The 26275-nt window shown below is 35.6% G+C and overlaps 1 protein-coding gene across 2 annotated transcripts in view; it reads left to right on the top strand.

The window, feature by feature from the left end:
* LOC149951480 (uncharacterized) overlaps positions 1-19628 on the top strand; it is a 126029-nt gene extending 106401 nt beyond the window's left edge. For both annotated transcript variants that reach the window (XM_090168067.1, XM_090168068.1), the window contains 2 exons: positions 13895-14351; positions 16347-19628. In XM_090168067.1, the coding sequence (XP_090024193.1) occupies positions 13956-14351; positions 16347-17528 (1578 nt within the window). In that variant the 5' untranslated portion in view covers positions 13895-13955 and the 3' untranslated portion in view covers positions 17529-19628. The remainder of the gene's footprint in view (positions 1-13894; positions 14352-16346) is intronic.
* The last annotated feature ends 6647 nt before the right edge of the window (positions 19629-26275 follow it).

Below are 26275 nucleotides of genomic sequence, written 5' to 3'. Positions count from 1 at the left end.
GCTTTTTTAACCATACATATATAACTTTTCCTAAATTATTCCGCTGCGCATTAAAACAGTCTTATAAAAACCACTTCGTGAATTCCGCGTGATCGTGCGTGAAATAAAAGAAAAGACGGTTGGAGACGGGAGAAGTTAATTTTATCGTCCTGGCTTATCTAATTTCGCGAGCGCGGTTGATTCTTAAGGCCGAGTCTCGCCCATTACCTGTCGCGCGCTGCCATTAGCATTTTTATTGGAGCTAATTAGCGGGACCGAGATGTATCGCCGAAGAGATCCCACCGCCAGTGCTGGAGGGAAGGCCTTTCAACTACGCTCGAGTGAAACTGTATTTTGTTTCCCGACGCGCGTGGCTGGATTCACACTCTCCGGAGAATTAATTTCCAACTACCCCTACCGACCCTTTTAGCTACGAACAAAAAACAAACGCTTACGGCGCTTTTCTCGATTGATTGTTACGCCGCGATGAGTCGCCTGTCTCTTCTATTCACGGAAATGATTGCGTTTCTTTGCGTTCCTCGTCAACATTTTCGTTATGGAAAATATTATAAATAGTTTACTAAATTTTAGTTCAATTAATCTACGATACAAGCGATTTATGTATATAATATCTCGAGATACAGGGTGTTTTAAAAGGTTATACCAAGAAGTAGAGGTCGGGGATGGTTAACGTTTATTCAATAGATAAAGCTCCAAAATTATTCGTAAAATGTTTGGATCAAGTAATTTATATTTCTGTATTATCTGATTAATTTTTTGATGTATTTGTAAAATTAATTGGAAAAACGACGTTTCTTTTCGATAAAAAGCTCAAATTTGACGAATAATACATGTTTTTAAGTCATTTTCCGAAATATTAACCGGTAAATTTCTTTGTTTAAATTTTTTTCCAGAAGAAAATCAATTTAAACATAGATAATGATTAACCGTCCCCGACCTCTACCAAGAATGTATTTATTTATACTCAGGGAGAATGAATATGTCGAGATTATTTTTAGCGTTTCTCCAATTCCACCCGTTGGGGCCCCCGGTATGCTCCTCCGCTTTAATAAAATCAAATAATATTGCAATCTCATTGGTACTTAAAAATGACGTTTTTCGACGCGATTAACGCTGCTGAGAGGACGCAAAAAATAAGACCGCCTCCTCCCCCCCCCCCTCCCTTAGCGTGACGGGGTTAGGGCCTCAACGTGTCCGTCGATAGTCTCGACATATTCATTCTCACTGAGTATAAATAAATACATTCTTGACTATACTGAAATTTTAAGGAGTTTTATGGGGTGAGTTGAGAAGTATGCCTGTTTTTCCCGTTTTCCTACGATGAGTTGAAAGAGCGCCAGAGAGCTTCAAAGTGTGGCCTACTAGCCCCTGGAAGTAGGCTGCAACTAGCCCAAAACCAAGCAATAAAAAACAACGATATTCGATTTGTGATAGAAAATATGTAACACGTAAAATGAAACGAAACATATTCGTAAATGCTCTTGCAAACGTTTTTTCATGAAAAATTAGAAATAAATGGTATGACAGTGCACTGATCTGTCTTTTACCATGATTCTATCATATACACTACTGTTATGATAGATAACTTTGTTATTAAATCGTCCGATATTACCGCCAATATTATCGGCCACGAATAGCTGATATATCGGCTGTACCCATTTCGGTGCATCGCTAGGAAAAACTGCACTTTGATCTTGGCAGGGTGAAAAAAAACTACACTTTGATCTTAGCCGGCCGAAAAAACTACTTTTTTTTTCTACGTGAAAAATACTACATTTTGATTGTAGCCGCGCAAAACACTTTTATCTTAGTAACGTGAAAAATACTACACTTTTATCTTAGTAACGTGAAATATACTACACGTTGATCCTAGCCACGCGAAAAATACTACTTTGATTTTAGCTTCGTTAAATATACTACACGTTGATCTCAGCTACGCGAAAAATACTACACGTTGATCTTAACCAGGTGAAAAATACACCTGGATCCTACCTAAAGTAATTTATTTAGCACAAATCAAAATATTTTAGGGCTACCAGTCCTATGAAATATTTCGAGTTTTTCTAAAACTACTTTACAGAATTACCACAATACCAATAGGTATATCAAGAAAAATATTTAATTTTTGGTATAATTGCTAAATTTTAACCGTTATATACTAATTTTTAAAATTATTGTCAATAATACATCTAACCGGAAGTATTTGCATTTTTTAGTTTTATATTTTAAAAGTGACGCTCAGTCTAACAAAATCTTAAAACCATTAAAATATTCTAAATATGAAATAAAAATGACAATGAACTGTTTAATATGTTTAAAATCAAGAAATATTTCCCCCCAAAAATACCCAAACACTTTTATAACATATTTCCGGTGGCCAGCGCCAAACTTTTCGCTTTAATTCCTAATTTGTCCGTTGCGTGGCGTATGCTGATGAGATGTCGTAAATGCCAATCATATTTCGCCCTAATCCGTGGCTTTGCCGCCCTCCCCCTCCCGCGAGAGCATTTAAAGAGCTGAGATAAAGGGTGGAAGGGGGGCAGTGAAACTCGCGCGCGACGCCAATCTTAATTAAAATAAACTTTTGGAAGGGTTCCATACTTTGCGGCGAGGGGGAGCCACCAATATGACATGGTGGCGTGTTTAGCAAACTGTAATTAAAGCTATACATCGTCCCCATTGCGTCCCGCGCGGCGTTCTCTACAACTCTGTACGTGGATTCCTTCCCGTTTCTGAGAGCTTGTTTTCGATATTTATAAACAAGGGGTCGGACAGTCAGAAGAAAAATGTACGCGATTTGCAAGTCCATGGGATTTTCGAATGTTTCGAACATCTGTATCTATAGAAAATTCACTGATTTGTGGATTGTTTCTTGGATTTTTATATTTTTCTTTGGATTTTTATATTTTAACTAGAATTTTCCTTGAATATTTAGATTTTTCCCAGGATTTTCCTCGGATATTTAGATTTTCCCCAGGATTTTCCTTGGATATTTTTTCCCAGGATTTTCCTTGAATATTTAGATTTTCCCCAGGATTTTCCTCGGATATTTCGATTTTTCCCAGGATTTTCCTCGGATATTTAGATTTTTCCTAGGAAGTTTCTTGGATATTTAGATTTTACCCAGGATTTTCCTTTGATATTTAGATTTTTCCCAGGAATTGCCTCGGATTTTTAGATTTTACCCAGGATTTTCTTTGGATTTTTAGATTTTTCCTAGGATTTTCCTTGGATTTATACATTTTCCGCAGGATTTTCCTTGGATTTGTGTATTTAATCCTACGGATTAGTATATTAAATCCTACGGATTAGTATATTAAATCCTACGGATTAGTATATTAAATCCTACGGATTAGTATATTAAATCCTACGGATTAGTATATTAAATCCTACGGATTAGTATATTAAATCCTACGGATTAGTATATTAAATCCTACGGATTAGTATATTAAATCCTACGGATTAGTATATTAAATCCTACGGATTAGTATATTAAATCCTACGGATTAGTATATTAAATCCTACGGATTAGTATATTAAATCCTACGGATTAGTATATTAAATCCTACGGATTAGTATATTAAATCCTACGGATTAGTATATTAAATCCTACGGGTTAGTATATTAAATCCTACGGATTAGTATATTAAATCCTACGGATTAGTATATTTTGGTAGAATTAAAACTATTTATATTGAATTTTCTATTTTTGTGGATTTTTGCGAAAATCTTGCTGTATTTAAAAAAAAATCCATGAATTTGAATTCTTGGGGATTTTGCCGATAATTTTGTCATTAGTAGATTTTTTCCTTACTTTTTGTGGATGTGCCAAAAATACAGAATTGTCCTTAAAAAAATCCAAAATCAAACTCATTACCGAATTGTTTCTTGGATTTTTGTATTTTTCTAAATGTCTGACCCCTCATCGAAAATGGAGTTGCGTGGTACGACTGGTCCTCTACGCAATTGGCGCTAATAACTTTGATATTTTTAACGCGTGGTCTTCTATTAGCGAGGAAGTTTTAAGTCTGGTATCTTCTCTGACTGCTATTGCTTTTGTTGGGGGCACTTTTGACAGTTATTTGAATAGTTATCCGCTCTCGAATTCTTGCGTGACTTTAATTTGTATTTATGGTTGGCGCTGTTGCCGATAGGGGCCGCTATGATGAGTTTTACTTCCGTATTAAATGTCTAGGGTTAATAACCTTAATATTGAAATAACTTCGGCCATGAGTTTCGGGGCTGGTTCTTTCGAAGGATACCGTGCAGGCCTCCCAGCGAACCTATAATACCTATATTTACCTATAATTTTTGAAATGGTCCTATAAAAATCTATAATTCCTTTTTTTATCCTATATTTCCTATATTTTTAACATTTTGTTGAAAATTCTACTAACAAGGAGACTACCCGAGGTGGTTATCACCGATTTTGTTGAAACTCGGGGGTTAGGTAGACTTTATGGTAGTATGAAAATTTCCAAAGGGAAAAGTTGCAATAGGCTTTAGTTTTCCCATGGCAACCGAAAATGTTTTTGATCTCTCAAAACCAAAAAACTCCATTTAAAAAAGCATGGGATTTTCTCGGTTTCACGGGGTACTTAATTACTTAAAAAATTTGAAAAAATTAACTTTTCAAAACTTACCCCAAAAGATGAATATGACCTATTTTGGGTAAAATTGATCAATGATTTTGGCTAAAATTGATCAATTTTGGTTAAATTTTAACAAAATTTGGGTAACCGAGAAAATCCCATGCTTTTTTAAATGGAGAGATCAAAAACATTTTCGGTTGCCATAGGAAAACTAAAGCCCATTGCAACTTTTCCCTTTGGCAATTTTCATTCTACCATAAGGTCTAAATAACCCCCGAGTTTCAACAAAATCGGTGATAACCACCTAGGGTAGTCTCCTTGTAAGACAGTTTGAAATTTTTTCGGATTGTTTACGTTTTTTCTCGAAACCCCCGCTGAAAATAGCAGATTATCTGATCAAAAACTCTCAAATCTCCAAAAATATCTTTAAAAAGTTACAATTTCTAAAACCGAGTGAAATCAAGAAGCCTATTAGCTTAGTTTATTGGCTTAAAGTTTAAGTATCCGTGAATTTTGATCCGATAAAAACCTATATAATGATAATTTTAGACATATATTTAACCTATATTTTAGGGATTACAAACCTATAATATCTATAATTTTTTGAGGGTATTTTCTGGGAGCCCTGGATACGTGAATTGGAAATATGCGTTTCACCAGAAATATGGAATATTTCTGGGAGATAAGACACTGGTAATCTTCGTTTGATTTCTACCGATTTACATAAGTAGTTTTAAAAGAAACCAGATGTCAAGAACATTTAAGTACACAATCCCCCCCGATGTATTAACTATATTTTTAATATTATATTTAAATTTGAACAAATTTTCAATTATCTTGTACATTAACTTAATAAACACAAGAAGAATTTGATTGAAAATGAATTGTTTTAGTTACATAGTTTTGGAAATAAGGTAGTGAAACACGGAAACTTTTATTTAATTTAATTTTTAGACAAACCGAAATTTTCAAGTTTTGGAAATAAGGTAGCGAAACGCGAACGAGTTAGATGACGCTTGTATCAATTGGCACGAAATTAAAATATGATAATAGCGCGTACGCCGTACGCGGATCGTGGGGTCCCGCGAATTGGCCAGAAATCTCGCTTAAAATCATTTTTATCCTATGATTTTTAAATTTTCATCCTTTAACTTAAAATATTTATCGTATAATTTTGAAATGTTTTTCCTATAATTTTGAAATTTGTATCGTATAATTTTAATATTTGTATCCTATAATTTTAAAATTTTCATACTTTAACTTTAAAAATTTTATCGTATAATTTTGAAATTTTGACCTATAATTTTGAAATTTTGTTCCCATAATTTTGAAATTTGTTTCGCATAATATTGAAATTATCTTATAATTTTGAAATTTTGACCTATAATTTTGAAATTTTGTCCCATAATTTTGAAAAAAATTTCCCATAATTTTGAAATTTTGCCCCATAATTTTGAAAAAAATTTCCCATAATTTTGAAATTTTGTCCCATAATTTTGAAAAAATTTTCCCAAAATTTTGAAATTTGTTTCGCATAATATTGAAATTATCCTATAATTTTGAAATTTTTATCTTATAATATTGAAATTTTTATCCGATAATTTTGAAAATTTTATCCTATAATTTTGAAAATTTTATCCTAAAATTTGAAAATTTTATCGTATAATTTTGAAATTTTTATCCTATAATTTTGAAATTTTTATCCTATAATTTTGAAATTTTTATCCTATAATTTTGAAATTTTTATCCTTTAATTACCCTATATATTTTTGAGCACTATTGGCTGGAAGCCCTGTCATTTATTTCTAATCCTACAATCTAATCCGCTTTAGTTATCCTAACTACCGTTACCTTTAAAACTGGAAAACTTTGAAAATATCCTATAAATCGAAGATCCATTTGTTAGGACGGTTAAAAAAGTTCAGCTCCCCCGGTAGAATAAAGTTTATTCGTAAAACAGTTAAGCCGATCGCTCCTTCTTCCAACTTACATCCCAAGCCTCTCCCGCCGTTCGCTTTTACCGCTTTATTCAAATTAGATGTAGATTTCCCGGCTTCGACGAACCCGATACGTTCCTAATTCTTCTCCGAGCCGCTCCCAGAAAAAAGGCAATCTAAGCGACCTCCAACCAATTTACCAAAGCCAGTACGCTTAACGGTTTCGATCCTGGCGACATCTTACGACGGTGAGCGGTACTTAAAAGTCGCCAATGTTGCCGAAACTTACAAAATTGGGAAGTAAGTTTCCTAAGCCGATAGTCGAGCGCGGCCATCTAGTGTCGGGGAAAAGTATCAAATCTTCGAGAACAAAGGTGGATTTTTTATATTCCCCCTAGGCGGCGCACCTGTACCCTCGACTTAACACTACCAGTAAACAAGCTTTTAATGACGCTTGGCCTCAAGACTGCTATTTCCATATTAATGTTTTTAGGAGGCAGGACAAATCCCAGCCTCTGTCTGTTTCGTGCCCAGCCTCTGGGGCTTCCCTTCGCGATTCTTAGGAATAGCGGGGAGAGAAACAGCTGTTCCTCAGGGAGGCGCGCCTCTTCGTCTTTTCTCACGCTCTTTTCAGATCCCGAAAAGGGAAACTGCGACCTAGCGCCGCCTCTCGGCTAATAAAGGAACTAATTTTCCGCCACAAAATCCGTTGATTTTATTTTCGTTTCAAAGTTTTTCGGAATAACTTGTTGGTGGTTTTCTAGTGGAATAGTTTTAGCTATGGGGGATCGTTAGGAAACTGCGACCTAGCGCTGCCTCTCGGCTAATAAAGGAACTAATTTTCCGCCACAAAATCCGTTGATTTTATTTTCGTTTCAAAGTTTTTCGGAATAACTTGTTGGTGGTTTTCTAGTGGAATATTTTTAGCTATGGGGGATCGTTAGGAAACTGCGACCTAGCGCCGCCTCTCGGCTAATAAAGGAACTAATTTTCCGCCACAAAATCCGTTGATTTTATTTTCGTTTCAAAGTTTTTCGGAATAACTTGTTGGTGGTTTTCTAGTGGAATATTTTTAGCTATGGGGGATCGTTAGGAAACTGCGACCTAGCGCCGCCTCTCGGCTAATAAAGGAACTAATTTTCCGCCACAAAATCCGTTGATTTTATTTTCGTTTCAAAGTTTTTCGGAATAACTTGTTGGTGGTTTTCTAGTGGAATATTTTTAGCTATGGGGGATCGTTAGGAAACTGCGACCTAGCGCCGCCTCTCGGCTAATAAAGGAACTAATTTTCCGCCACAAAATCCGTTGATTTTATTTTCGTTTCAAAGTTTTTCGGAATAACTTGTTGGTGGTTTTCTAGTGGAATATTTTTAGCTATGGGGGATCGTTAGGAAACTGCGACCTAGCGCCGCCTCTCGACGAATAAAGGAACTAATTTTCCGCCACAAAATCTGTTGATTTTATTTTCGTTTCAAAGTTTTTCGGAATAACTTTTTGATGGTTTTCTAGTGGAATAGTTTTAGCTAGGGGGGAACGTTAGGAAACTGCGACCTAGCGCCGCCTCTCGACCAATAAAGGAACTAATTTTCCGCCACACAATCCGTTGATTTTATTTTCGTTTCAAAGTTTTTCGGAATAACTTGTTGATGGTTTTCTAGGGGAATAGTTTTAGCTATTCCAGAAAATTTCCGCAAATCGCAAAAATAAAAAATTGAAACAAATTCCTTTTTAAGGGTTTTTAATGTTTTTATGATAAAACTAGTCTGGAGGTTTAGTTTTACATTTTGACTTGAACAGGTTTCGTACACGACCTGGAATACCTGGAAAACCTGGAAAAGTCAGGGAATTTGTTAATTTGTTTCCAAAAGGTCAGGGAAAAGTCAGGGAATTTGAAAATGATTCCCAATGGTCAGGGAATAGTCAGGGAATTTTAAAATGACCCCAAAAAAAGCCGGCAAATAATTTTTGAAAGATGTATTAAAAATACATAATAAATTTTTTTCAAGATTTTACCTCAAAACATAAATTAATTCTACAAAAATGGTCAGGGAAATTTTGCAATTTAGTCAGGGAAAACCTGGAAATGTCAGGGAATTTAATTCCGGAAATTTTGTACGAACCCTGTTGAAAAAATGAGGCGAAAATGCCGCTTTATTTAAATTTGCTAACAATATTAGACTAATCATGGAATAAAAAATTGTTTTATTATTTTTTTCGGAAAAATACGGAAAACGTTCCGGAATAAAGGCCTCGGTCATTATCCGACTTACAACTCTAAATATATTCGTACGTAGAATTCGTATCATTGAGTCGGCGAGTAACAGCGCGGAAAACAGACTTCTGATATATTACTGTTTAAAGAGCACTTACTCTATTCTCAAAGGCCTAAAAAGAAAGGGATAAAACGCTCAAACTAAAAAGCTTAAGAGCTATCAAAGGAAGAGCCGAATAGAGAGAAGGCCTATTAGATGATCCATTACGGTCCGGAGAAGGCGCCCAGTCACCCGCACTCCAAATCCAAACGAGGCTAAGCCGCGTCTCCGCCTTAACTAGAACTTCCAGGTGAGCGACCGCGTTTAAACCCTTCTCTCCGCTTTTTTCTCTGGCTCTTCTCCTCCGCCTCGAGATGGCGTTGTCCTCGGTTGCCTAGCAACGCCACTCTTTCTCCGTCCGCGCGTCTCGAACCTTCGCGCGATTTATCTGGCCTGTTTTTCTCTTTATCAATGAGAGAATTGCAGCGCCCCCTATCGGCCATCGAGGGAAATAAGAGATCTGGGCTTTTTGGGCCCCTTTAAACGGAGCTCCTATTTTCGAGGGGTGGGGTTTTATTTTCCGGTTTGAGAAATATTCGGTGACTATTTCCCCAGTCAGCCACCAGGGCATTTTTACCACGGCTTAGAAATTTCCCTGTGGTGTGATAGTTTGAAAAGAGGATAAAAACATTGTTGCGATAACCGGTCGATTCCATCAAGGTTTACTCCGATATTTCCGGGTTTTCATTTTTATTTCGCACGAAATCGGCGAGTTATAGGTCGATATGTTTCGGCTTGCTGGCTGGTGTAACGTTGAAACATTTCGAATAAGTGTTACCTCTTCAAATGTTTTTGTTTGGGCCAAGATTTTCTAACGTCATCAATGAGCTAGTTTCAATAAATATTATGAAGGTACTTTTCACAACGAGGGAAAGCCTAAGATGACGTCAGAAGTCAACGAGGTCATGCTGGGGTATGACGTCAAAATACCATCTTAGTCAATTTTTTGTCTGATAGAATTGAAACTGGCGTATTTTTTAAATATCCCAAAAGGCTCAGGATAACGGCATGGAAAAACTCTGTTGAGGAAAACAGCTGGGGATTATCAGGGAATTAGTATGTTGAGGACAACGACTGGGAATTATCAGGGAAATAATGTGCTGAGGACAACGACTGGGAATTATCAGGGAATTAGTATGTTGAGGATAACGACTGGGAATTTTTATGTTGAGGACAACGGCTGGGAATTTTTATGTTGAGGACAACGGCTGGGATTTATCAGGTAATTAGTATGTTGAGGACAACGACTGGGAATTATCAGGGAAATAATGTGCTGAGGACAACGACTGGGAATTAGTATGTTGAGGATAACGACTGGGAATTTTTATGTTGAGGACAACGGCTGGGATTTATCAGGTAATTAGTATGTTGAGGACAAAGGCTGGGAATTATCAGCGAATTAGTATGTTGGGGACAACGGCCGGGAATTAGTATGTTGAGGACAACGGCCGGGAATTAGTATGTTGAGGGCAACGGCCGGGAATTAGTATGTTGAGGGCAACGGCCGGGAATTAGTATGTTGAGGGCAACGGCCGGGAATTAGTATGTTGAGGACAACGCCAGTTAATTATCATAAAATTAGTCCTGTTGAGGATATTGGCAGATAAATATCAGGGAATTAGTTAGATGAGGAAAAAGTCTTAAAAATATCGATATTTAGAAAAAACAGATAAGTATTAGGTAAATTTGTGAGGGTCGAAAACAAATGAGCTAGTGATAAAAATTATCGTTTTTATAAATTTTATAAGAACCCCGTACTTATTCATAATTATACTTTATGCAATTATAAAATAAATTATTATGTAGATATTTCGCAGAATAAATTCTGGTACGTTCATAATACGCGAGACTTTTGATTATTTTGGTCGAGTTCATAATGAATAGTCCGGCTAAAGCGTCGCAAATTGCCCTTCAAATCGTCTCGGCGGACATTAATTTCCGCTCTACTCTTTAATAGCGTAGAATTGGAAATTCCGTGTCCGATTTATTTATCTCATTCGAACGCTGCCGCCATCTATCGTCGTTTCCCATCACGGTAATATTCAACGCCCCCTTCTGGCAATTTATTCCGGCCGAAAGAGAAATGAAAATCTCTTCAAAATAGGTCGAGCTTCGGCCCTTCCTTCGCCTGGACATATTCAAATGGCCTCCTTAATTCTCTTGACAAAAATGTTTCTATTCTTCGCGCCCACTTCGTTTTACCGTTTGCTCCGATGGACGTTTGTTCTTGAATTATTTATATATTTTTAAATAATATTTTATGGAATATCAAAAGTAGATAATATAAATTTTACGAGATAAGTATACACCTCACTCTATATTGCTATTGTTTGTGGATTTTTTAAGGGAAAGTAGAGTTGTTAATTTTCCGGAAAAATTAAATGCCGGAAAATTTACGGAAAATGTTATTATTAACTTCTGAAAGCATTGCTTTAATTAAATTCGGTTAATTCTAAAAGTATTTCTATTTCATGGTTTTATTTATTTTATTAAAATATCGTGAGCTTTTCGTAAGCATTTACAAATTTATATTTAAAAAAATATATTTATATTACCAAATGTTTAATTAAAATTGCTTTGTAGAGATATATTGTGAGTTCTGAGGGCGATTTTCAAAGTTGCGAATGTTTGTCATTTTTAGATCAGTTTCTCTTCTAAGTTACGCTTTCTCGAATTTGTTCAGCGCTTTCTAATTCACCCTTTAGTTATTGGTTTAAAAAATATTAAAATTATAAACAAATTATTTTAATATTTGTCATGGATGTCAAAAACCAACGGTTTCCTAAATATATTGAACAGAAAACTATTTTCCTCAGACGTATCGCTACTTACTGACCGAATGTTAGCAATTTCGCCTCGCAGCAAGAGGAGCCGGGTTCGATCCCAGCTTGTGGCGCTGGGTGAAAACTCGGAACAACTCCTTCCGCATTGAGTTTGCAAATTCTCTCCCCACTGGTTTAAGGGGTTAAAATAAAATAAATATAATCAGCTAGACTACCCAAGGCACCACCTTAGGCCTAAGCCATCGAGCGACTTTCCCCCGAGCTCTTCGGTTTCCCCTTCCACAAAAACTTGTTGAGATTAACGGTAATAGTTAGTGTAGGGATCAGGGTTGCCACATTTTTTAATTGTTTAATAAAAATCAAATTAATCGATTTTTTTAATTTAAATCTGATTTTTTTTAATTTATTGATTTTTTTATAATTGATGTATCTTTCATTGTTTAATTAACTGATATTTTACTTTTATCAGTTAGCAAATCTTGAATTAGATAAATTTTTATTTAAATTTAATTACTATTTAATATTTTGAGATCTTATTTTTGGACATTTTTTACTCCCCCATTGTGTGATTTTTCCAAAAAAATAACTTGATTTAAATCTTGATTTTAATCACGATTTAAATCAACTTGATTTAAATCAGCCAACCCTGGTAGGGAGCTGTTGGCTCGCGTGGCACGAAGGGCCTGCCACCACCCTCCTACTCATTGTAACACGGCCACCTGTTTAAGGCACTAAAAATCGCTTGATGACTTGGGCCTATGGTAACGGGTTTTTTTTATTTTCTTACGGAATACTCATGAGATATATGTAATTAATAAAGATTAACTAAAATCAATAAAAACAATACATAATTTATTTACAACTTAAATACATGTAAAAGTTGGACACAACGATTCGAGTCTTACTAGGCTCTTTGTCAAGTGCTATAATTTCAGATTAAATATAATCTTTCTTGTACTTTCCCCTTATTGTTGCCTTAGATTCTACCTGTGGGTGGAGATTCCGACGAATTGTTTTTGTAAAGTACCAAAATAGGTTTTAAAAATAAAATCTTCTATATGATTATTAGCTTAAATTTAAAAAATTCATTATACATATATATAGATTATGTCTTTAAAAAATTAAAACAATTGTTTTAGGTAAAATTATGATACTAAATTATATAAAACTTTGAAATTTTAATTAAAATCAAAAAATCCATATAAATAAAAAAATTCAATAAAAATTTAAAATAAAAAAACGACTTATTTGATTTTTAAAAAATAATTGCCAACAATGATAAGCCAGCTGATTATGAAATCAATAATTTATTTATACATACATTGTTAGTGAGATCATATGTAACATAATCATTTTTAAGTATGCCATAAAACCATTTTCTTTAATGAATTAACCTTATTTACGGGATATGATGCAAATCACGTCATTTCCGACTCCGTGACGAAAAGAGCGTCGTGAGCTTTAGTGCTGGGAAACGAAAATTAGTGAATTATTTCTCGCGCGTTTCGAACTTTAACAATCCATAATTTAGCTCGTGCCACGCGATCACGTGATTTCGTTGCCATGGTAATCTTTTCAATAGCGCAATGATTACAAGAATTGTTACGGAAATGTTATACAGAGGCATACTTATAAGTAATTATGTTACATATAGTGAGATCTAGGAGCAACAAACACAAGGAGAACGCAGCTAGCCTTTAAACACGCTAACGAAGGGTTGTGTACGAATTTCATTGGACGAGCGTCACGAGCCTTTACCCTGAACGTTTTACGGGCGGGGGGGAAGACAATTTCCGAATTTTCCCCTTCAGACGGCAGCAGGCGCTAAAGCGTCTAGCCAATGAAAAATGTACGCAAGAAAATCCACGACTTTTGACGGATTGCGTTCTCCTTGTGTGGGGTGCTGTGTTTGTTGCTCCTAGGTGAGATTGACAAAAATTTAAACAAAATAGTGTGGCTGTTTGCGAAAGTGTCCCGTCATTGGTAATTCAGGGTTACCACGGTACCTGGAAAACCTGTAATTCCTGGAAAAGTCAGGGAATTTGAATATGGATATAAAAATCAGGGAATTTTACAAATAGTCTAAAAATCAGGGAATTTAATTTTGGTTGCAAATAGGAAACAAAATTTACAAAATCTTGGCACAAAATAAGTCAGGGAAAATCTCCGGAGATGGTCAGGGTAAACCTGGAAAAGTCAGGGAATTTGATTTTGAAAAAACTGTGGCAACCCTGTAATTAACCTTAGCGTATTCTTGTTTCGTTTGTCAGGTTCCAAAATGTTAAATAAATGAATATTGCGAGTCAAAGAGAAGCGAAATAAAATTCGAGAATGAACCGTTTCCGCGGTTCGCCGTCCATAATCGTATTCCTGTTCTACTTCGCCTGCCTGTGGACGCCACCGTGCCTGTCCATGTGCCCGGCCAAGTGCCACTGCAACGACGAGGCGCTGCGGGTCAACTGCAGCGACGCCGACCTCAACGTCATCCCCATCACCCTGAACCCGGGCCTCCAGCAGTTCCACTTGCGCGACAACCACATCAAAGCCATCAAATCCTCTTTCGGGGTCTACCACAATCTCCAGTACTTGGACATGTCCCAGAACGTGCTGGACACCGTCGGCAAGGACAGTTTCGTCAAACAAAGTCAGTTGAAGATCCTCCTGTTGGGACGCAACCTGATCTCGACGCTGCAGAATGACTCTTTTAAGGGTCTGGGCGCTCTGCAGGTAATTATTTCACCTTCTTGTAATTCTCCTTCCGTTTTCTTAAATGGAGCGTGGGATGTTTTGGTGTGTGTTATTTATTTATGAAAATTGCAGTTAGTTTGCTGCGCTATTGTTAATTGTCTGCTTGATTGTGATTTGATTTAAATTATTATTTAAATCAAATTTATTGATTGGTATCGCCTTTAATATTTCGATATACTTATAATACATTTTCGTGCAAATTGCAGTTAGTTTGCTGAGCTATTGTTAATTGTCTGACTAACTCGAGTACGTCTTAAAAATGAAGGCTTGATTGTGATTTGATTTATATTATTTAAATAAATCAAATTCATTGATTGGTATCAACTTTAATATTTAGATATACAGGGTGTCTTTATTTGATCGGCCCAGGCATTTTTCTCAAAAACTATATCTTCTAGAAATGTGAAATTTTTAGTATGTACTCTCTCGGTGGAGATCGTTGTTATTTGTGAATTTCAGAAAATCGTGAAATTGTTCACGGTTTTAGAATTTGTAGTTTTTGAACGCTAGATGGTAGACGAAATATTTTAATGAGTAAGTTGTAGAGCATTTTCGAAAACCTTTAATGGGGTTTTTATGATTAAAATCGTACATTTGGTCACTGAAATAATAGGTCATGAAAAATAACAAGTTGGTACTACCCAACTGTTGTTACGCCTCATGTTATTGTAATGATTGTCTGTCGAAAAATAACCTTCCCATTCGACCGATTATTTTCGAGCCCAAAGGGTTAGAAAATTCAAAAGTCCCATTCCATTTAAAATCAGCTAGCTAGGCTAATACCCAAGGCACCACCTTAGGCCTAAGTCGTCAAGCGACTTTTGAATAGAGGTCGGGGATGGTTAACTTTTATTCAATAGATAAAGCTCTCAAAATTATTCGTAAAATGTTTTGATCAAGTAATTTATATTTCTGTATTATCCGATTAAATTTTTCGATAAATTTGTAAAATTAATCGGAAAAAAGACGTTTTTTTTCGATAAAAAGCTAAAATTTTACGAATAATACATGTTTTTTAACCATTTTCCGAAATATTATCCGGTAAATTTCTTTGTTTACATTTTTTTCCCAAAAAAAATGAATTTAATCATGGATAATGATTAACCGTTACCGACCTCTACTTTTGAAGCCTTTAATTCAGGTGGCCGGGTTACAATGCGTAGGAGGGTGGTGGCAAGCCCTGCATGCCACGCGATCGAGCCAACAGCTCCCTACACTAACTATTACCGTTATGGAAGGGGAAACCGAAGATCTCGGGGGAAAACCCCTTAAACCAGGTTAGGTTTAGGGCCTCCGTAGACGGTATTAAAATATAATTTAATTTCGGTCAAATGGGACCAAAAATATATTTAATTAAAAATCGAATATTTGGGCTACTTTCAGTCGAATGGGACACCAAAAAAAAAGCGCATTCGTTCGAATGAGACCAAAGCGAAAATCTAGCTACTCTTCTGAACATTTCGTTAACATCGTTGTTTTAAATTTTTTGGGTGTTTATGGTACGCATGTGCACGCATAAAACAGTTACGCACTAGTATTAGCAACTAACGTCTTGAAGCAGCATGATTTAAAGACATTAATAGTCGCTAGATGACTTGGGCCTAAGGTGGTGCCGTTAGTATTAGCCTAGCTGATTATTATATAATCCTGTCCAGGAATTCATACCTCTACTTGGAATGCTTATCGCGGCAGATTTTCGTCTCGATGTGGCTGATCGTTTTTTTTTTGACGTCACTATGTTAACTTAACAAACAACAACGTGAGAGGGGAGCGCGCGCAGAGGGGATTTTTCCTCTCGTAGACGGGGCCAAAGCCGTCAGAGTGATCTTACCATACGCGATACGACACTATAAGCATTGCAAGTAGAGGTATGGATTCCTGTACTGAATTATGGGTTTGTTTTAAATGCACCACACCTACAAACACTTTTAAACTTGCGAATGACCTTTTTTCTTGTACTGACGCGCCAATCAGATCCTGCAACTAAACGCCAACCAACTGGAGGTAATTGAAGGGTCTATCTTCTCGCCTCTGCGCGTGTTGGAGAAGTTGGATTTATCCCACAACCGGATCTACTCGATCGCGGACGACGCCTTCGTCAACTTGACCAGTCTCAAGACGCTGCTGCTTCGAGACAACAAACTTCGCACCATTCCTTCGGCTTCCTTGTCTCGCGTGCCAACCCTGGTGCAGCTGGACTTGGGCTTCAACCCGTTCAGCGACATCGCGGAAGGCGCCTTCGCCCCGATGGACGAACTGGAAACGCTGGAGCTGGACCAATGCAATTTGGCCAATCTCCGCAAGGGGTCCTTCGAGGGCTTGAAGTCTTTGCTCGTTTTGAAGCTTCACGATAATAAACTGACGCGAATACCCACGGACGCGTTATCGGACACTCCCCGTCTGGAAGAACTGGACGTGGGACAGAATTCGTTCCTCGAAATAGGTCCCGGAGCCTTTAAAGGTTCCAAGTACCTCAAGACCGTCGAGGTACGAGGTTCCCGGTCTCTCTACGCGGTTCGCGGAGGGGCGTTTGAGGACAATCCCAATTTAGAATACGTCGCTTTCGAACATAACTCGGAGTTGCGCGTCATCGAACCGGGTGTCTTCGACGGACTTCCCAATCTGAAACTGGTTAGTTTGCGGGGCAACGCTTTGGAGTACGTCGACCAGTTTCTTCTGCCCTGGGACGAATTAGCTTATTTGGACCTGAGAGATAACCCGCTAGTCTGCAATTGTAGTTTGTCGTGGCTAAGGACCCTTTTGAAGAAGAGTAACGGCAGCGTGGCCGCCGTCACGGAGGACAAATACCTCCGCCAACCCAAAATGTCGGACGACACGAACTTGGTGTTTTGCGGCGAACCGGAAGCGCTTCGAGGGCAGCTAGTGTCCGATTTGGCCGCGGAGGATTTCAACTGCGAAGCCGATGACTCGCGTAAAGAGATCGTCATCGGTCTGGTCATCGGCGTCGTGTTGATCGTGATTGGTCTCGCTATGGTCGCTTTCCGCTTCCGGGAGAGGATTGCCGGTGTCTTGAAGACCAAGTGGAACGGGAACAGGAAGGAGCCCCAGTACCAAAAGACGAATGGCGAAGAGGAGAACAACATCTTACAAGCCGCTCAACATCCTTTGAAGAATACCCCCGTCACCGAGTTGTGATACGTTTCCCCAAAGCGAAATTTACCGTTGTACTTTCTGGCTAGCGTGTATGCCATTTTATTTTTTCAAAAAGGTCAGCTGTCAAGGCCTAACATCGTGTAGCTGTTGTTGTCAACAATTCAGCGATGGATATGGTCATGTCGTTGGCTTCCGGTGCAGACGTTACGGAACCGTATCTAGCAGATCACACTATGGCTAATAAATGGTAATTGAGCCACGTGCGTTGAAGAAGCGCGTGTTGTCCCGTTAGTAATTATTTTTCTCGCGGTGTTAGATTTGAAGCTACCCCGTTTTATAAGGAATAGTGGAACCTTTTAAAGAAAACGAACTGGGTTTAAATCTAAACGACGTTTTATTTGTCCGTATTTCGACAAGTTTTAACATTCCATTTTTTCCCGAGACGTGGTTGTACAAAGAAGTGTGTGGTTCGATTATAATTATAGCGGAAAAAATAAGCTTTTTATCAGTTCTTTATTGTATATTTAGTCTGCCATATTGTATCATATTGTATAAAAATTATAGCTTCATTCCACCGGTTTCAAAAGAAGATTGTTTCCCCAAAGAGAATAACGAGTCATTTGAAGGTTTAGTCCGAGTTGCTATGACGACGTCTGTTGAATCATAGCTAAACTTTGTGTTACGAAAATGGTGTTTTTCGTAGTCATGGTAACGTTTTTTAAAATTTTCAATTGTCAGCGGCGTAATTATAATACTTTATAATATTTTGGTTATTATACATAGTAATTAAGAAACCAATATTTGATTCCATGTACTTTTTGTTAACCATGCTAATGTACAATTTTGCTGTTACAGTTAAATTTCTACAGGGACAGTTCGCACTCGGGTTAATATCTAAAATAATTTAATTATTTAAATATCTTATCGATTGACACAAAAAGAAATTGACGGAAAAATTAACAAATTTAAAATTAAAATAATATGATATTATTGATTTCCTTTGTCGCAGCTAAAGTTAATCAGGGAGAAGAACTCGCTTTTTGAGAGACAAACTATTTTTAAGGTTTTTATTTCATCCCGCATGCCTATTAACAGGAACGTAATCATAAGGTGTACTCTGCCGCGGTGAAAGGTAGTTCCGTTCTTTTTTGACTTTTGTAAGTGAAATAAAAAATTAGAGCTGTTTAAAAAATACATTTTATAGTTACTAAATTATTTTACTATAATATTATAATATTTGTTTTTAATTAAATATAATTCAAGTTCAGTAATTGTATAATTTGGTATAATTAATACAATTTCTTCAAGAATAGTGGCGAATTTGAAGCAATTTTATTGGTTCTTTGAGTCGCGTGGTTTTGATCGCATTTAGAAGCGTGTGAACAGTTGTTGTTTTCAACCGTAAAAATTTGCTTTAAAATTCCAAATTTGCGTAGAAAGAAAATTTTGGAAAAATTTTTACTTCACTCATAAATATAAATTTTCATAATTTTATTATAAATTATTTTAATTTTGCGAACTGTCCCTGTAACTTTATAAACTTTTTGCTATAAAGTTTATTTGAAAAATATTATTCTCAAATTATACGAATCTAAACAATTTATCCCAGTTATTTTTTTAGGAATTTATCACATAATTTTATGTATATTCTCTTTTCAAGCCGCATTCCTTATTTGTATCAGCACAAAATCGTTGTAGCTAATTTCAAAAGTATCGATTCCAATTTGAGAGCTGTACAGTTTTAAAAAGAAAAGTCAAATTGTTTTATTGTTTTTTTAAAATATGTCTGTGATATTTAAGCGTTACGGTTAAACAAATAATCTATTTAGGAATATTCCAGCCTTCATCGGCTGATTAAAACAACTCGCTTTTTAGGATTATTTGCATTTAAAATTTCCATTTTCATTTTCGACCAGATTCTGTGTGTACGGGCTTTCGCCGACGCTCATTTCCGAATGTAGAAAAATAATCATTTTCTTCCATCACGATCTAAATAGTAATAAAATTAAATTATCGATATAATATCTGTCGATTATCTATTATTCTTTCGATCGATTATCGATGAAATATCGATAAATTGTCTGCGTTCTATTATCGATGAAATATCGATAAATTGTCTGCGTTTTATTATCGATATAATATCGGTCGATTACCAAGTATTCTTTCGATCGATAATCGATGAAATATCGAAGGTCTGCGTTCGATTATTGATAAAATGTCGATCGATTGTCTGCGTTCGATTATCGATAAAATATCGATCGATTGTCTGCGTTCGATTATCGACGAAGTATCGATCAATTGTCTGCGTTCGATTATCGACGAAGTATCGATCAATTGTCTGCGTTCGATTATCGATAAAATATCGATCAATTGTCTGCTTTCGATTATCGACGAAATATCGATCAATTGTCTGCGTTCGATTATCGACGAAATATCGATCAATTGTTTGCGTTCGATTATCGATGAAATATCGATTGATTAACCATTTTATATCTATCGATTATCTGTCAATCGATTATCGATTGTCTATCGAATCGATAATCGATACTTATAATAATTGCAAAGTTTAGCTGGCGCGATTTTTCGAGTTCTTGTATCCACGACCAAAATTAAGAAAAAAGATTAAAAATTAAAAAGTAAAAGTTTAAATTTATTTTACATACTTTATCTACACTCTATGGGGACCATTTAAAAATTTCGGTTAGAGGAGTTCCTATGTTACTATGTCACAATTTTATACTAAAATTTAAATGATCAATGATTTTAAGGAATATTAACAATTTAGTCTTTGTTTTATCATGACTAAGTTGAGAGCGTTTTAAGCGTTGCTACAAAGTTCCTTAATTTAAATTATGTTTGAAGAGCCAAATCTATGAAAAAGGCTTAAATTTTATTGTAGAGAGTAGTAGCACCATGGCTGCCATTGTGGTCGCGAATTTTTTATGAATAGGAAAAAGCATGGGTGACGTCGTATGACGTAGCACTGCCATTACTCTATTGTAATAATTTTAGAGTTTATGGTTCCTTTATAATTGAGGGGGAGTTTTATTTAATGTTGCGTTTAATATACTAGAACCAATAATTTCAATTAATTGAGGTTTTTCACTGGAAGCTAGCTGTCTGCATGACACATGTGCTATGCAGCCAGCCAACTTCCAGTGAATTGTATTTTCCAGGCCGATATTTGAGAACTACACATATACATTTGTACAATATTTATCACCTGGAATTTTCTATATTGTTACTTGGTGTATTTGTTTCTTAATGTTTAAACAAATTCGTAGCATACTCAATATTTTAATGTTACTTATGCATATACTAAATACTAAGATCTGTTATTAGTTAACTCTTATTTTCTTTGAATTTGCTTTGATGTTCAGATAGTATTTCAATACCTTGGTGGGGCTTATTAAATTGGGGATATTTTTAAGAGGAAACCCTGATATTTTTAGATTAGTAGTTTGGTGCAATTTCTTGATTAAATTTAATCCTAAACGAACCAATTCCAAACCATACGTTTTGACAATTTTTTAAATACATTTTTCATGAGAATTAATAAAATACACGCGGTTTATTTTATTTTGTTTAAATAGATAATAATTTGAAACCTCCAATATAGACCCTTAATTATTTTTAATTAAGTTATTTGAAATTGGTGTATATAAATCCCATTGTAGACATTGTTTTCGATACTTACAGCGCTTTGTAAATTGCGTTTCTACAGGGGTTTTTTACACACAATCCTTAGGGATTTGTGTGTATTACGATCACCTACTGTGAAGCCGCCGCCGCCGCCGTACACACGATTGCTCGCGGTACGTTAGTGGTACAAAGGCGATTGATATCTCAATCGATAGGCACTATTATAGCCTCAACGGGATTTTCGTAATTTTGGGATCGGAGCCCGAGAAGTTGGGCAAATGCCCAATTTACTATTTTTTGTGGTTTCGCTTTGTGTGGTTGATATTTTATTTAAAATTAAGTCCGATAACGTTAAAAAAAATATTTTTGGTAAGGTTAGGATTCAGCGGATGTACAACTTCAGTTATATCAGTAAATATTAAATTTAAGTATAGTTTCCTGGTTAATTTACGGGACCCCAATTTTCGCGGTTTTATATTTTCGCCTAAAAGTCTTCATAACGTTCTTTAATTTATGTCCGATTTTCATGAGAGTTATATTTTTGAATAGCTGTGGTTTCCCTTAAACCTAGATTTGCAATTACGTTGCTTAATTTTAATTCTAAGTGAGGTTTTTTGGACAGCGTATACGGACCCCCGCAACTTCCGACATGGTAAATTCACGTGTCTATAGAGTTCTAAACGCCAGTTTCCCTCTCGCATTTTTCAAGGCCGTTCGCGCCGAGCTTTCAACGTGTTCCCAGAAGTAACAATAAGTGTGACCCCCAACGTTTAACGCCCTTTTTTAAGTTAATACATCAGTGGGATTGTGTGTACTTAAATGTCCGTGACATCTTGTTTTGGCTCTGACAACTTGTGACAAGTGATTTTTTTACAAAACTACTTATAAGGTAGAAATTTAAAATTCTTATGATTAACTACATAAACCGGAGGACATTGATTGGTGAATTTCCATCGTTTTCGGAAAATATTTTCACACTTTTAGAAAAATATTTCGTTCACCACTAGGTGCTAGATCAATTTTGTCAAAATGAGAATTTGTAGAGCATCATCAGAATGGAAATAGATCGATTTACAATTTTTAAGGGGCAGAGACAATTTTATAGGGGTAAAATTCATCCGAGGTAACGTGGTGATGGCGTTATTTGTTTGTAGATGGCGCTCTGATAGCAACATGACGTCATAATTTTGATTTTCAACGATTGGTTGAAAGTTTTTAGTGGAGAACGGTTTTGTCGAGATTTAAAATACAAAATTATCTTCCCTGATTGGATAGTTTAAAATTGTATTATAATGCCATCTATGGCGGAGAGTGTTAACTACTGTTAAAATTAATTGTTAATTTAAATTGCAAAAATTATATATTTTTAATAAGAATTTAAAGTATTATAATTTAGTAATTAATAAATACCTTTTTAAAAAAAAGTTTATTTTTCATAAACTTTATAGTGTCGCCCTCTACCTCAAACATTATAAAATAGGAAGGTACCTCGGGTGGATTTCGCCCCTTTTTGCATATTTCCCTGTAGGCAATATGTGAATGCGTCTATAGAAATAGATGTTGACCTATTGTTCACTGATAAACGCGACTTGAAAATTTGACAAGTTAGGTTAAAGACTATTTATTTGAGCGTTTCTCTGCAAACTATATTTTTAACGAAATATTTAAATATACAAATAATGTTTTAATAAATAATATTTTCCACCACATTTTGGTTTCTTTGGTTCAGAGAAATTACCCTTACCAGAAGTTTATACTATATATTTTACCTGAAAAGTATCTATTTGGCCATTTAAGTGAAACGTGTTCCTTCGCAGGCTCGACGTGGATTCCAATGGACTCGAATATTTTCTTATTTTTAACCATATTTTTCGATCGGTACTATTTTTTGTTACAAAATTAATTGTTTGAAAATTTGGCGGTACGCGTTTAATTAAATGGTACATAATTACCAGAAAATTCTACCGCCATCTATCAACGTTTTATCTCAAAACATGATGAACAAGCCTCGCCTTCTATGTGGTCTATCTCGAAAGCAGCATTTAGTAAATCTTTAGTATTGGAAAGCACACTTTCGGTAATTATATCACTTTTGGTTTAATCTAATAATACTATTAATCTAGAAAGATAGTTACTTTTCCCGTAAAATTTGTTATATACTTTTGGCCTTACGAAAATCGTCGTTGACCGTCGACACAAGGGGTGGTCAAATTGGCCATCTTTAGTAAATTGCAACCTCGACCTTCAAAACGGTGATTACGACCGTCAACATGTTTGTTCCGAAAATATACTAAATAATACCTTGAGAATGAAGGTTTCGACCTTCAAAATGACTATCTTCGAGATGGGAAACTAGGAGGTCCCTAGGGCTGTGCGAGTACTCGAACATCATCGATTACTCGGTATTTTTTGAGGTTGACTACTCGAACTCAACCTCGAATAAGTAATTGGAAAATACTCGTCGATTATCGAGAACCAAAAAATTGCATAGTCGGCTACCCGATTACTCGAATTAGCTGCTCTAACAAGGAGAGTACCCGAGGTGTTTATTGCCGATTTTGTTCAGAGTCGGGCGTAATGTAGACCTATATGAGGTATGAAATTTCCCAAAAGGTGACGTTGCACTACCCATTCGTTTTGCTATAGCAACCGAAAATGTTTTTGATCACTTAAAACAATAAAATCTCCATTTAAAAAAGCATGGGATTTTCTCGGTTTCACGAAAATTTAGAAAAATTTTGAAAATCACGAAATGTGTAATTTGGTAAATTGAAACATTTTTAGGGTAAATTTGTAACAAATTTTGGGTAAAATAAGGGAAAAATCTTATTTTGGTTGTAAGTGGTCAAAAACATTTTCGGTTGCCATGGCAAATCGAATGGGTAGCGCAACGTCTCCTTTTGGGAAATTTCATATCTCATATAGGTCCACATTACGGCCGACTTTGAACTAAATCGGCAATAAACACCTCGGGTACTCTCCTTGTTAGTGGATAATAGTCTTTTAAATAAAAGATCATTCAAAGCCAATTATAGAGTTTGTGCTGCTGCGACTGGACATATAACTGGTCTGTCTATGGTTTCTCTTAATACTGCCAAAGCTGAGAATTTTCTATTCATAGATCTGTCAGCATTTTTCAACAGGGGGGCAAGATAGTCAGAGAGGGGTTTATTTAAGCGCCTATTTGGCCAAACGTGGATAATATTTGTAAACTAAGTAAATATTCACCATGAAATGTATTGAACTTGAAATACATTTTTCCCTTATTATCCGCCTTTTTTCCACTGACCTGGAAGTTTCTACAAAAAAGTGCCTTTCTAGGAACACTGATGTTGAGACAATTTTTGGCATATTTCGTGCAAGTAACGTCATGCACGGTCAACCACAATGCTCCTCCCTTTAAAGGTTAACTAGATATGTGAGTTCAAAGAGGGGTTGTTGCGCGGTTTTTCTTCAAACAATAATATTAGGTTTTGGTTTTGGTTTGGAGTGTCACTTCACCAGCTCGGATGTCGGCCGGCGTTAGGACACGGGAGTCTTTTAACTTCCTAAGCAATATTTGGAACGACGGTACATAAATAATTAAAAAAATAATTTTGTGTTGTTATTTTACTATTAATTACTATAATTAGGCTAGTAGGCTAGTATACTAGTCTTTTATATCTCACTAGTCACTATAAGATTACTAAAGTTGTGGAAACTGTGGTTTATATAAATTAAAGGAATATTTTTCAGCATTGAAAGTTAGTTTATACTCATTTTAAATTTAATTTCATAGTTACTCGAATAAAACCAGCACTAAATCAAGTATGGTTAAAAGGAACCATCTACGGACTACATTGTAAAGGATGATAAAATTAGCGCATAATCTACTTATTCGCTAATTTTATCATCCTTTACAATGCAGTCAATAGGTGGTTCCTTTTAACTGAACCTTGCGTATATACTAATCTCCACCACTCTCCCCCTATTCGGCTTTCCGTTGCTACGCAACTCGTTTTGAAATTTTTAATATTAAGCCTTAGTTTCTCTATTCGGTGTTATAGTCGCGAGCCAGATTTCCCGCACGGTACTGACGAGTCCCAAATAGGACGAAACCGGTCTACCGTTGGAATTTCTGGCTATTTTATTTAATTTAATTTTGTTTTTCACCGAAGATCTATTTGGTCCGAGTTTCGCGTCTTTTTGTTTGGGGGCTGTTCACAAATTACTTAACGCAGAAAAACCACTTTTTTGACTCCCCCCCCTCCCCCTAGTAACAAAGAGTAACAAATGGAAAGACCCCTCGTCTTAAATTACGTAACAAATATCGACCCCCCCCATAAATTATTATAGTACGTAACAACTAATATGCTGGTAATAAAGTACTATAAGCTCAGGTACTGAATTTTGTTGTTTGTACTTTACATTTGAAATTACGACTGTATTCTAGTCTCGACTTTTGTTATTGTTAACATGGTTAGCTACTAGTATATTTTTTTGATAAAATAGTTAAATAGTTTCTATTTTTTAAGTGAAAATCAAAGATTTATTTCTCTAAATATAGATTTTGTTTTTGATAAAATAGTTAAATAGTTTCTATTTTTTAAGTGAAAATCAAAGATTTATTTCTCTAAATATAGATTTTGTTTTTAAATGCATAAAGTTAATAAATTAAATATTATATATAGTCCTATAAAATCCTATAATTTTGTAAAAATAGTCCTATAAAGTCCTTTATTTTTAGAAATATAATCCTATTTTTCCTATAAAAAAATTGAAGATTTGAGTGTAGGCCCTGCTAATGGCTTCTCTCTAAATATTGGTTTCCCTGTAAACTTTCCATGAATCGAACTCTTACCAAATGTTTGTCAAAGGGAGTGTTTTGGAAATTGATGCTATTCGTGAATTAAAATCTGGGGAAGGAAAAGTGGAATCAGTGCCGCCTGGTGAGAATCTTTGGAACTTAGGAACCTTTAGAGATGATTTAGATCTTCTGTGTGATCTATTTCGAAATATGTAGCTTTGTCAAATACAGCAGTTGACACGTTTTTGTTAATTACGTAATTTTTAGTTAATAATTCAGAGTGTAATTTGTGTACAAAGGGAAAGTTAATATTAAAATATATATAAATTTAATTTGTTTACAGATTAAATTAATTCGATTA

The sequence above is a fragment of the Leiobunum rupestre genome, chromosome 3 (assembly GCF_980474605.1).
Source record: "Leiobunum rupestre chromosome 3, qqLeiRupe1.1.hap1, whole genome shotgun sequence".
Lineage (NCBI taxonomy): Eukaryota > Metazoa > Arthropoda > Arachnida > Opiliones > Sclerosomatidae > Leiobunum > Leiobunum rupestre.
Note: the sequence above shows the minus strand (reverse complement) of the source record. Positions and strands in the feature narration are given on the sequence as shown.